At 49.6% G+C, this 12,961-nt stretch overlaps 1 protein-coding gene across 2 annotated transcripts in view; it reads left to right on the top strand.

Annotated features, from left to right (window-relative positions):
* Window positions 1-1,865: 1,865 nt before the first annotated feature.
* ITGAE (integrin subunit alpha E) overlaps window positions 1,866-12,961 on the top strand; it is a 62,753-nt gene continuing 51,657 nt past the window's right edge. For both annotated transcript variants that reach the window (XM_088828792.1, XM_055403837.2), the window contains exon 1: window positions 1,866-2,251. In XM_088828792.1, the coding sequence (XP_088684918.1) occupies window positions 2,218-2,251 (34 nt within the window). In that variant the 5' untranslated portion in view covers window positions 1,866-2,217. The remainder of the gene's footprint in view (window positions 2,252-12,961) is intronic.

Below are 12,961 nucleotides of genomic sequence, written 5' to 3'. Positions count from 1 at the left end.
TGCCGTGCAGGCACCCACAAGCTTGGAAAACACATCTCAGAAGGATGCAGGCCAAGTCAGCAATCTGGAAGTCTCCAAAGATGCAGAAAATGGCTCAGCCCCTGTTTCAGTATCCTCTCATCAACTTTGCCCAGCCTCCCAAGACGTCCCAAAGTTCACACTCCCAAGCAAAGGCCTGCTTTTCCTGGAAGCCTCCAGTGGGCACAGTCCTGGGTTCTAGCCTGTCCCTAATTCTGCTCTGCTCTGTGGCCTGGGGCTGCTCTCTCCCTCTCTGGGCCAGTGGTGGGAGAGGAGCCCTCCTTGCTCTGCCAGGCACCCCGGGAGCCAGGGACAGGGAGGGAGAGAGGCGCTGAGCCCTGAGTGTGGGAAGACAGCCAGGACCCCGGCCCATGACAGGGTTAAGCCACCTTGGGATGATCTTCCTTGTGACCTGGCGGATGACTCGTCAGACCCAGAGCTTTGCTTTCTCAGCTGTTTAACCTCTCCGTTGGGTGGTACATAGTGTGGAAAACGGTGGATCGTAATCTCAACAACCGTGTAACATCTGGGAACTGTCCTGATAGGTGGAGGCATTTTGTCAGACCAAAGCTAGCAATGTAAGACTGTTACAGGACCTCAGTCATTGCAGAACTTTAGCCAAGCAGGCTTTCATCATGAGAAACAAGGTAAAATTGATTTTCATCTAGTCGTCAAGTCAACACCGTCCTCTGCTGTGGGTTTGTTTTTTTTAAGTTTCCTTTTTTATTACGTATGTATTTATTTGACTGTGCCAGGTGTTAGTTGCAGCATGCAGGATCTTCATTGTGGCATAAGGGATCGAGTTCTCTGACCAGGGATCGAACCCGGGCCCCTGCATTGACAGTATGGAGTCTTGGCCATTGGACCATCAGGGCATCCCATCTGCTGTGTTTTAGCCCTTATATTAACACTGCAAAGTGCTGTCCCTGGAGATGCAGGCATCCAGGTGAGAGAGACAAATAAAATTGAAAATTCAGTTCCTCAGTGACTGGGGACATTTAAAGGACACAGTAACCACAGTTGGACTGTGTAGGTCTAGACACTGATTGCTGGGCTCCGTGGGACAGCGCTACTCTGCACGGCCAACTGTCTGGGAAGCAAAGGTGCAGGAGAGACTTCTGCAACAGATGTGGGCACACGTGGAAAATCTGACAGATTGTGAAGTTGGCATTTACATGCGACTGCAGGCTGTTGGCAGTGCAGTTCTCTGGGCTTCTGGGCTGAGTCAGAGATGTGCTAAAAGATGCATGGAATTTCACTTCTGGTAGCCTAGATCTCTGTTAGGTTAGTTCCACACCATAGTACTGTAGTCAGGATACAAAGAGAATGCAGCTGTGGATTAAGAATCCACCTGCCAATGCAGGGGGCATGGCATGGGTTCAATCCCTGGTCTAGGAAGATCCCACAGTGCCACAGGGCAACGAGACCCATGCACCACAACGACTGAGCCTGTGCTCTAGAGCTGGAGAGTCGCAAATACTGAGCCCCTGTGCCACGACTACTGGAGCTGGCATGCCCTAGAGCCCGAGCTCCGTAATAGGAGAGGCCACGGCAATGAGAACTCCGTGCACTGAAATTAGAGCGGAGCCCCTGCTCGATGCAACCAGAGAAGACCTAGCACAAAAAGTAACTAAAATTATTAAAAAAAAAAAAAAAAAAAAAAACGAAGAGAATGCAGCCAAAGCTGAACTGAGGCAGTGATTTAGTCAGTGCCTGGGTCTCTCCCTTCACCTGGCCCTCTGCAGTCTCAGGGCCTTGAGTGTGGAGGCGGGTTTCTAGCTGTGGGGGGTGCTTCCTGTGGGAGGGACCCTGGGCCAGGCTCCAGGGCTGAGGTGGGTGGTGGGTGACGGAACAGGCAAGGGGGCTGGGACTCGTCCACGAGGATGATAAACAACGCATGGCTGGATTCATACTGCTCCTGAACCTCAAATACCTGCTCCAGACGTCATCCGGCCCTGTTCCCAGGCCAGACCTCAGCTCCCAGTTCCACAAAATTGGTAGAGATGGAGCAGGGCTGGCAGGTGTCTCTGGGCTCCCAGGACCCAGCCCTCCTCTACTGAGGAAGCCAGGCAGCCTGTCTGTCTGTGGTCCTGGCCTGTGGGTGCGCCTCTGTCCCCGCCTCCTGCCCGCCCGAGCCCAGGAGCCCAGGAGGGAAGCTGAGCCCTCGAAGCCCCGGCCGTTGCCTGCGCTCCCGCCAGGATGTGGCTCTTTCACTCTCTGCTCTGCGTGACCAGTAAGTCGGCTTCACCCCTTGCCCCCCAAGGGGCTGCTGTGCCCTCAGCTCGGCCTGTCCATTTGTGCATCTGGTGGGCCTCAGAGCCCGAGGTTAGAGAAGAAGTGGGGCCGCTCTTGCTCGGTGGGTCAGACCCTCCCTGGGGCTGGGAAGGGCCTCTGAGGCTCCCTCTGATTTTAGACTAGGGGGCTCTGCCTCCTGATCCTCCTGCCACCGCCCCTCCCCATGCGTCCCCTTTCCCCCAACCAGGCGTCCATGTCAGGCAGCCCCTCAGGTCTATGCCGCGCTTCTCCTGGGAGTGTGCAAGCCCACCCGCCCAGCAGAGCCCCCTTCTCTTACACAGGAAGGGTTTGGCTGAGGAGGGGTAAGGACCCTGTGAGCAGGTGACCACTGATGAGAGATGATGAGTGATGGTGGGCTGTGAGGAGGACGACGAATGCAAGGGGGGGCCTGCTTCCTGTTCCTGACGTTAAGGTCCTATGAGAACCTGTGTGGGGGAGGGGGCGGGTCCTCTCCACACTGCCTAGGGGGTCCCTTTCTGGCCTTTAAAATGCCCATGGAAGCCCCTTAGGGCAAGCCAAGCCAGGAGCCCACACACACCCACCAGGCCCCAGGGAGGAGAAAAAGCGTGGTCAGTGAGCCCTGCTGGTTGAGGGGGGATGGGGCTGCTCAGATCAAGCCTGAGGCCAGGTGGTCCTGCTTAGCTATCTGACGGGACTCCTGGGGGCCTCCTGTGCCGGTCAGAAGCTTGATGGAAGAATAAGACCGGGTATCAGGCAGATGTAATTTCAAAGCTCCTAGGAGCCTCAGGGAGTTCTCGGAGAAGGCAATGGCATCCCACTCCAGTACTCTTGCCTGGAAAATCCCATGGACGAAGGAGCCTGGTGGGCTGCAGTCCATAGGGTCACGAAGAGTCGGACATGACTGAGCGCCTTCACTTTCACTTTTCTCTTTCATGCTTGGAGAAGGAAATGGCAACCCACTCCAGTGTTCTTGCCTGGAGAATCCCAGGGACGGGGGAGCCTGGTGGGCTGCCGTCTATGGGGTAGCGCAGAGTCGGACACGACTGAAGCGACTTAGCAGCAGCAGCAGCAGCAGCAGGAGCCTCAGTTTCCCCTAAGAATTGATGCAGGCCCCTGAGTGAGGCCAGACAGTGGCTGAGAGCTGAGGCCAGGCTGGGAGGGGCTCAGAGTTACTAATGGCACCACCACAGGCCCAGGCCACCCAAGAGGCCGGCCAAGTGTGCACCAGCAGAGCATGCACTTCTGGGCTCTTTTTAATATTTGATTATTTTTAAAAAATCAAAATAGTTATCATGGAAAGATCAAAACTTTGTTGAACTTCCTTTTCCTTATTTTACAGTTTAGACTTCCCTTTATTTTCAGTTACATGTGGTGTGTGGAGAAGGTCTCATGCTTTTTTGATCTTGCAACACCAAGCGTGTCCATAGATGATGTTTAGACGAGACCCTGGTCCACTCCCTCCCAGGATGGAAGAGGTGACTGAGGCCCAGACAGGGGTAGTGACTGGCCATAGTTACAAGCAAGTGCTGGTGGAAATGAGGCTTGAGCCCAAGTCTCTGCCTGCCTCCCGGCTCTAGAAGCTCCAGAATACCCCATGGCCTGGGACACTAACCCTGGTGTCACTCCGGGCTCCTGCTCGTTTCTTTCTCCTGTGGCCTCTGGAAGGATCAGTTATCACCCCAGCACCTGTTTTGGCAATGTCAAGTCACATGAGGTTTACAAAATCCCTTCTGAGGCCAAGGCACCCCCCGGGTGGATGGACAGCAGAGAGCAAGATGGAGCAGAGTTGCAATGAGATCCATGAGCCCTCAGCTTGGCTATGCTGTGGGCCAGGGACAAGAGCAGGGCCCCAGCAGCACCAGTGTGAGTGGGAGAAATGGAGCCGTGACAGTTCTGCTCCAAGAGTGAGGTCCTGAGACTTAGGGGTGGACTCATCATGAAGAGCTTCCTGGAGGAGGTGTGACTGGTGCTCAATCTTAAGAGCTGGAGAGAGTCTGAGAAAGTGACAAGGAGAGGCCAAGGGAGGGCGTCGGAACCCCTCAGACTGTGAGCCCAGGCCCTGCATCCTGGCTGCACCTCACTAGGCTGGAGAGAATCCAGACTGTTCCTGGGCTGACCCTCTACCCTCCCCACTGTGGTGAAGCCCTGGAGCTGTTCCTGGCAGCCTGCTACTCGCGGGTCAGTCTTCACCCTGAGTCATTCGGTGACCACAGCCACTCACTTCTCCTCCCAGGCCCTTAGAGATCGCATCTATATAGCTTGGGTGAAGAAGGGGACTGTGCTACGGGTCTATAAAACCTCACAGTGGTACAGGAACCAGAAGTCCAGGGTTGGCTTTGCTGTTGTATCAACTTTAGGCTGGAGCCTGGGGACCCCTCTGAGTCCTGCTGGGGGAATCGGGGAGGTGTCAGACCTGCCTCTGCCCAGGGCACAACCCAGATGGAAGGGCAAGTCTGCGATGGAAAACCTCAGCCATTGAGGGTGGGGGACTGTAGGGTCCAAGGTGGCCCGTAGGATTGGGGAGGTCCTTAGCAAGTGCAGACAGGTGGTGGGGGTGGGAGGGAGCTTCCATGCAGGAGAAACAGTATGAACAGAGACCCCGGTGTGAGGATCATGTTTAAGGAGACACAGGGTGAGATCTGAGTGGGGATCAGAGGGCTGTCCGCTCTGATGTTGCCTGCCCCCCACAGCAAGGACACCCTGGGCCCTAGGAGGAAGCAGGCCACATGCACACTGTGACCCTCAGTCCCCAGCTGGAGGGCCCACTAAGGACACCTTCAGGCAACACGTGGGGATGGGGAAAGTGTACCCCAGGCAGAGAGGTAAGACAAACGCAGTGTGCACGGGCAGGCCAGGTGTGGAGGGCAGGCCACTCGGGACCAGACACCTCTGACCTCCTCTGGGAGGCTGGCTTTTGGGGAGTGCAGACAGGGGCCATGCGGGTGGTCAGGGAGGTGGTGGAGAGTGTGGGGGATCCAGAATGCTAGGCTTAGGGAGCTCCAGCTGCACCCTGAGGGCAGGGGGAAACCCAGTAGGCCCCGAGCCCAAAGGTGACCATGAGACTTGCCTGTTGTGTAGAAGGCAGTGTCCTGGAGGAACGGACGGCAGAGAAGCTCATGAAGAGGCAGTTGCAGAGACTTGGGGCAGGAGGATGTGGGGAGGAGGAGACACAGGGAAGATTTAGGAGGAAACCACAAGCACTTTGCATGGAACCTAGCCCAGTCTCCTCCAGACCTGCTGGCCGTGGTCATCAGGTAGCCTGTGAAGGGAGTCGGAGGGCAGGTATGAGGTTTGGGGCTGAGATGATGAGGCTCAACTTTAAAGGCCCAGGTGGGTGAGTGCAGGGTGAGCCACCCCATGGGACAGGCAGCCTGCAGAACTTTCTGGGTGCTCTCGGCTGGGCGTCAGGATGGCTGAGTCTAGTCCTAGTTCTATGGCTGGGCTTCTTGCTTAATTTGGGGAAACCATGCCCCCCAGGTTCAGTTTGCTAAGCTGGGAACAGTGCTGTAAGAATGTGTATTTAAACGGGCCCAGTGTGATGGGGTGGGGGGAGAGGGAGCTGGTGGGGGGCCATGGGGCTGACAGGATGGAGTGGGGTCTGACTCAGCAGGCCCGTGTGGCTGAGGCAGCGTGGGGAGGCGGCCCTGTGGGTGGTGTGGTGACAGACTCTGGTTCAGCCGGGCTCTCATCTCTGACAGTACTAGAAGGGGGCTTGAGCCGGAGAGCAAGACGTCAGAGAACGTGGCGGGCCCTCTGTGGTTATAACACCGACATTAGCACCCACCTGCGGAGCCGTCCGTATGCCAGGCCCTGCACACGGCATCGCTCCGCTGGCACGCATGGTTCCACATCACAGCTGAGAAGGCGGCAGTGAGGTGCCCTCAGGTCCTTCAGGGACTCTGTGGCAAAGCGAGCACTGTCTCCCTCTGGGGCTCATGCTCCTTTCTCTGAGTCTAGGTGGGAAGTGGGAAGGGTGGGAAGTCCCTGATGGATGCACAGTCTGGGTAAAGGGACTGTGGCAGCAGCTGGGGATAGAGGCTGCTCCGGCAAGGTGACCCACGCCTGGAGGACCCCAGGCACTGGCTGGCCTTCTGAGAGAGCTCAGCGGACCCGTTGACACACCTACACACACACACACACACACACACACACATGCTTGTGTTCTCAGCTCAGCGGACCCTGTGACCCCCTTGCATACACACCCACACCGTATATACATGTTTACATGTTCTCAACTCAGCTGACCCAATGACACCCTGGCATGCACACACACACAGCCTACACACATGTGCATGTATGTAGACACATCTACACACACACATGTGCGTGTGTTCTCAGCAGACCCATTGACACACACACACACAGACACACATGCACGTGTTCTCAGCTCAGCGGACCCAGTGACACCCTAACGTGCGTGCACACACACACAGACACACACAGCCTACACACATGCACATGTTCTCAGTAGACCGGTTGACACATCTACACACACGCGCACGCACACATATTCTCACTGACCTAATTACCAGCTCGCTAACCCAGAGCTCTGCCCCAGTTCTCAGCTGCTGGCACAAGTAGCCTGGTTTCTATTTACACCAACAGCCTCGTCCCCAGGGCCTCTGGCTTTTACTGAAGACCTTAGAATGAGGCAGACCTGGGCCCCAGACACAAATTTCAATTTGCAGATGGGCCACAAAGCAATCCCCTGAGCTCTCTGAGCCCCAGCACCTGTGTATGGTGCCTGGAAGAGAGCAGGTGGTCCAGGAAGGTGGCCATGAGGGTCTCTATGCTTGTCTCCCTTTCCCCCCACTCAGAGATTTTGAGCCAAGGCTTCTCAGTTGAACAAAGCAAAAAATGGGGGTGCAGGGGTGGAGATCAGAAATCTCTGGCCCTATCTGATGTTTCTAATCTGGGCCTGGCACTGTGTCAAGTGGGACTTTGTGGTTGGGGTGTCATGGATGACAGATCAGATTACTGTCTGGGGGAAACAAAATTCATTGCAGATCACTCTGACCCAGACAGGATTTAGTCAGAGCCAGACAGAGACAGCCCAGGATGCTGAGGGGGCTAAGAGACCAGGAGGGTACTCTGGTCAAGAATCTAGTTGGCTCCTGGGGCAGGGAGTGCCTGAACCGGGCCCCAGAGGATGGGGCAGAGCTGGGAGAGTGATGAGGAAGGCACATGAGGCAGAGGGAGCCACCTGTGCAAAGGCCCTGTGGTGGGAGATGTGCAGAAGGTGTTCAGGAAGTGGGGTATCAAGGAGCTGGAGAACAGAGTAGGCAAGGGGTATACTGGGCTGGGCAGGGAGATATGGATGTCCGGGAAGGAAAGACTAGACTTGTCACAGGGGTTTCAATTCATGTCTGTGAGTCACACAGATGGTAAAAAGGGGAAAGAAGGCCTTCCACTCACTCCTTGTAAGAAGTGGGTAGTTCTCATTTCACTTTTTAGTTTTTTTTTTTTTTTTTTTTACCTGCCCCATTATTTTAAAATAAGTATTACTTTAGTGCATGATATATTTTTATGACTCACCACCCATCATTCTGGGCAAGGCAGAGGGATAAAGGGAAAGCAATAAAGTACAGACTTTATGTCAGGCTCAGGGAAGAGGAATGAGAATTGAATGGTGAGAGCAGACACCGCCCCTTAGAGGGAGCCTGTGCCTTCAGCCTTTGGAACTTAACAAAGTTTCAAGTGTGTACAGAAATAAAGAAAATGAGGGGACTTCCCTGGTGGTCCAGGGGTTAAGACTCTGCCTTTCCACTCCATGGGGCACAGGTTCAATCCCTGGTTGGGGAACTAAGATCCCATATGCTGAGTGGTGTGGCCAAAAGAAAAGAAAATGACATTAGTAAACCCAATATGCCCATCACCCAGATGATACAGCTATCAAGATCTTGTCACACCTGCTGCATTGATCTCACCTATCATTTTTTTGTTTGCTTTACCAAAGTATGTTAAAGCCTTGATGCTCACAGTTTGGTCTGGGGACCAGGTGCAGCCTGGCCTCACTTACTAGCCTGTTAGACTAGGATCTCAGCCCCACTCCCCCACGTCCTGAATCAGAACCTGCATTTTAAGAAGATACTTGGGTGATCGGTTTGCACTTTCATGTTTTGGAAGCTTTATTTGAAGGAAAATCCCCACCATTAGTCATTTTACCCTCAAATGCTTCAGTACGAATTTTTAAGGTCTAGGGGATATCCTCTTACAGTCGCAGTGTTCTTGTCACCTAACAAAATGAACAGGAATTCTTTCTTAATGTCTAATGTTGTTGCTTAGTTGCTAAGCCGTGTCTGACTCGGCGACCCCATGAACCGCAGCACGCCAGACTCCCTGCCTTTCACTGTCTCCCAGTTTGTTCAAATTCATGTCTGTTGAGTCAGGGATACCATCTAATCCTCTCATCCTCTGCTGCCTCCTTCTCCTTTTGTTAATACTCAGCTTATATTCGAATCTTCCCGACTGTCTCCACATGTCTATTTTTAACATTTGATGAGTTCAGATCAAGAACTTAACAAGGCCTAGACATCACGTGCGGTTGCTGTGCCTTTCTTAGTCTAGAGGGGCCCCTTGCTCATTTGGCGTCTGGCTGTCTTTTTCAAATCTTTGCTTTACTGCAGAGCTTGGACACTTGTCCTGCAGAACAAATCTTCATGAAAGATTTACGTGTTTGCTTCCTCTCAGAGTGATTTGTCCTTCAACCCCCTGTATTTCCTGAGACCTGGCAGTTAGGGCTAATGCCTTCATTAAATGTGGGTTTAACTTTTTTTGACAAGCATACTTTATACCAGCCATTCCCCAACCTTTTTCGCACCAGGGACTGGTTTCGTGGAAGACAACTTTTCTATGGACAGTTGGGGTGAGGGGATGTTTTCAGGATGATTCAAGCACATTGCATTTATTGTGCGCTTTACTTCTATTATTATTACATCAGCTCCACCTCAGAACATCAGGTATTAGATGCCACAAGTTAGGGACCCCTAGTCGAAAAAATCAGGAGGATTTTGCCATTCTTCCTGCATTTCCCTTGCTCCTTTTTTCAGTTTCCTTTGCTGAGGTATTTTAAAGACTTGCTTCTTGGTGTGGTCTGATGACTGGCAGCCTGAACATCACATGGGAGCTGTTAGAAATGCAGTCTTGGGCTCCAGTATTCTTCCTGGGGAGTCACACTAGGAGGCACACATGCCTGGGGCACCCACTCTTAGGGACGCTAAGATGAACTAGTGGACTGGGGGTGTCAGTCTAATTGTGAAGTGCTCGATCAAACTTTCATCCAAGTAGTTTGTGGCCTGAGTTAACTGTTGTATTTCATTATGACTTGCAAAATTGTATGCTTTTTTTGTTTTTGACTGCATTACATGTGGAATCTTAGTTCCCCAACCAGGGATTGAACTTGTGCCCCCTGCACTGAAAACCTGGAGTCTTAACTCCAAACTAAGACTTAAATCCAAACCCACTGGATTGCCAGGGATGTTCTGCAAAATTCTGTTTTTATGATTCTATTATTCCTTCCCCATTTGTTAGTAATGATTCTTCCTTAAAGAATGTTTTCTCACCAACTAAGACTGTTTGGTGACCCTGAAATGTAGTGCATACCGGAAAGGCAAGAAGATTGTTGAATACTTTCCCTTTAATAGTCAACTTTCAGAGTTAGGGGGCAATGCCCTCCTTACTGCCAATGGTGAACAGTGTAGTGTTTTGATTTCTTTTGCTTTTGTTTCCTCTTAGACACAACTTGGCGACCGAACAAGAACAACAACTGTCTTTTAAGTATCATTAAGAATCCCTGGAATTTTTATATACTAAGCATGTTTCAGACACTGGCAATTATTATTGTTTTTTAAATTGAACTATAGTTGATTTCTGGAGAAGGGAATGGCAACCCACTCCAGTATTCTTGCCTGGAGAATTGCATGGACAGAGGAGCCTGGCGAGCCATAAAAAATAAAAAACAATAATAATTGCAAGTGTCTGAAACACATTTTTGTTTATCTATTTTATGTATGTGTGCTTCATTCGTGTCCGGCTCTTTGCAACACTATGGACTGTAGCCTGCCAGGCTCTTCTGTTAATGGAATTCACCAGGCAGTAATACTGGATCCCGAACTCCTAATTTATTCCTTCCCACCCCTGCAATTATTATTTTTTAAGGTAGGCTGTTTTTTGAAGACACACACAAAAACGAACAAAGTCAGAGCAGTGAATTTTCAAATTAAATCAAATCCACATGCTGATACCCATTTCAAGAAACAGAACATTACCAACATCCATAAACACCTCCTATGGACCCTCCAGTCATTACTTTACCCCCAAGGGTAACCACCTTCCTGACTTCTAATATCATGATTAGTTTGCCTGTTTTGAACTTCGCGTAAATGAAATTATATGACATGTTCTGTTTCGTCCCCAGTGTTTTTCATCTGACATTGTGTTTATAGATCTACCCACCTTGTCATCAATTATTTTCTTTGCTGTAGGGTATTCCATTGGTGAATATACTGCAGCTTGTTGGTGGATATGTGGGTTGTTCCAGTTTGGGGTTATTATGAATAGTGAGGCTGTGAACATTCTTGTACATGTCTTTTCATGAATTTATGAACATATTTCTATTGGATTTATGCCTAAGGGTAGAATCACTGAGTCATGAGTTATGCATATATTCAGCTGTAGTTGATAATAGCCAAATGATTTTCTAAAGGGTTATACAAATTTACACCCCCACCAGCATTATATGACTATTCTAATGGCTCTACATTTTTGTCAACATTTGATATTATCTTTTTCGGTTTAGCCATTCTGGTAGTTCAGTTCAGTTCAGTTCAGTCGCTCAGTCGTGTCCGACTCTCTGTGACCCCATGAATCACGGCATGCCAGGCCTCCCTGTCCATCACCAACTCCCGTAGTTCACTCAAACTCATGTCCATCGAGTCGGTGATGCCATCCAGCCATCTCATTCTCTGTCGTCCCCTTCTCCTCCCGCCTCCAATCCTTCCCAGCATCAGAGTCTTTTCCAGTGAGTTATGTAGTGCTATTTTTACCAAAAAAATGTGTGTGAGGTCCAGCTGCTCGCCACTCAAAAGCCAGTAAAACAGGCCAAGTAGGTGGAAAGGAAAGTTTGCTTTATTTCAGAAGCCAGCAGCTGGAGGGTTGGGGGAGGTGGATGTCTGTCCAAAGTTCGACCCCCTCTATCCCGGCAACCAGTGGGGCAAGAGCTTTTATAGACAGAAGGATGGGGTGGTGGGGGTGGCTACATGCAGAAACTGCACAGTCAGCTCTGATAGTCATCTTCAAATTGGTCATCAGTGGCCTGACCAGTGTCATCTTGATTGTTTTAGGTACAGTTAATCTTCAGTTCCAGGGTCCATTTGTTCCCATTTCTTTGTGGCCAGTTCTTGGAACTGTGGCAGGAATTGTCCTGGGTACAGTCTGGTCATCATGTAGTTAGCTTCTCTGCCTCGTGTATCTAGAAGACAGCTCACAGGACATGGCTCAGAGTATTACCAATAGCCCTTGAGAAAGAATTAAAGGTCCTTCACTGTGCTTAATGACTACATTATTATTATTTAGTCTCCTTTGACAGTTTCCCTTTGATTCTGCATTTCTCACTTCTCGGATAAAACTTGTTCTTTGACTAAAGTTTTCCACAGACAAAAGGCAGGCAGAGGTGTCAGGGTGGGGGGCAAGGACCCATAAGATCTTGCTCTGTTTCAGGATCACAGAATCTGTTTGCCTTTCTGTGAAGTCTAATGATGACTTCTCATATGATTACTGGCCATCTGGATAGTCTCTTTTGTGAAACATCCTTTTTTCTGTTAGCTTACATGCCTTTTTCATATTGATTTGTAGGAACTCTTCACAGATTCTGATATGAATCTTTTGTCAGATGCTTGTGTTGCAAACATCTCTTCTCTCTCCGTGGATAGTCAGATTGCCTTTCTACTCTTTTAGTGATGTCTTCTGATAAACAGTTCTTAAGTCTAATGAAGTTCAGCTTATCAATGCTTTTCTTTATAGCTAGTGTTTTTTTGTGATCTGTTTAAAAAGTATCTGTCTACCCCAAGGTCCTTTGTTTTCTCTTAAAAGCCTTCTTATTTCACTTTTCATAGTTAGATATATGGTCCATCTAAACCCACATTTAAATCTTCAGTTCATCAGGAATTGATTTTTTTGTGTCTAACATAAGTCAAGATTAATTTTTTTCAATGTTGATATTCAAGTGACCCAGCACTATTTATTTAAAAGATCATTCTTTCACCAGTGTTCCTTACTGTCACCCTTGTCCTAAATCAAGTGACCATATGTTTTTGGACTTGCTGTTCTATTGATCTATTTGTCTATCCTTATGCCAATATAATTCTGTTTTAATAACTGTAAGTTTATAATAATATTGATAAATCCAAAAATTTTATTCTTCTTCTTCAAGAGTACCTGACTATTCTTGCCCATTGTGTTGCTTTCTTTCTTTAATGTCAGCTCTGTCTTCCTTTCTTAAAGAATTAATTTATTTCTTAATTGGAGGAAAATCGCTTTACAGTGTTGTGTTGTTTTCTGCCATAGAACTTGAATCAGTCATAATTATATTGCCCTTTGCATTTTCACATAAATTTTTTAAATGGCTTGCTAACATCTCTCCCCTCCCCACAATAATTTGCTAGGATTTTTTTTTAAACTAATCAATTTT

This window comes from Moschus berezovskii, chromosome 20 (genome assembly GCF_049115385.1).
Source record: "Moschus berezovskii isolate FMDL1 chromosome 20, NW_MosBer_1.0, whole genome shotgun sequence".
Lineage (NCBI taxonomy): Eukaryota > Metazoa > Chordata > Mammalia > Artiodactyla > Moschidae > Moschus > Moschus berezovskii.
Note: the sequence above shows the minus strand (reverse complement) of the source record. Positions and strands in the feature narration are given on the sequence as shown.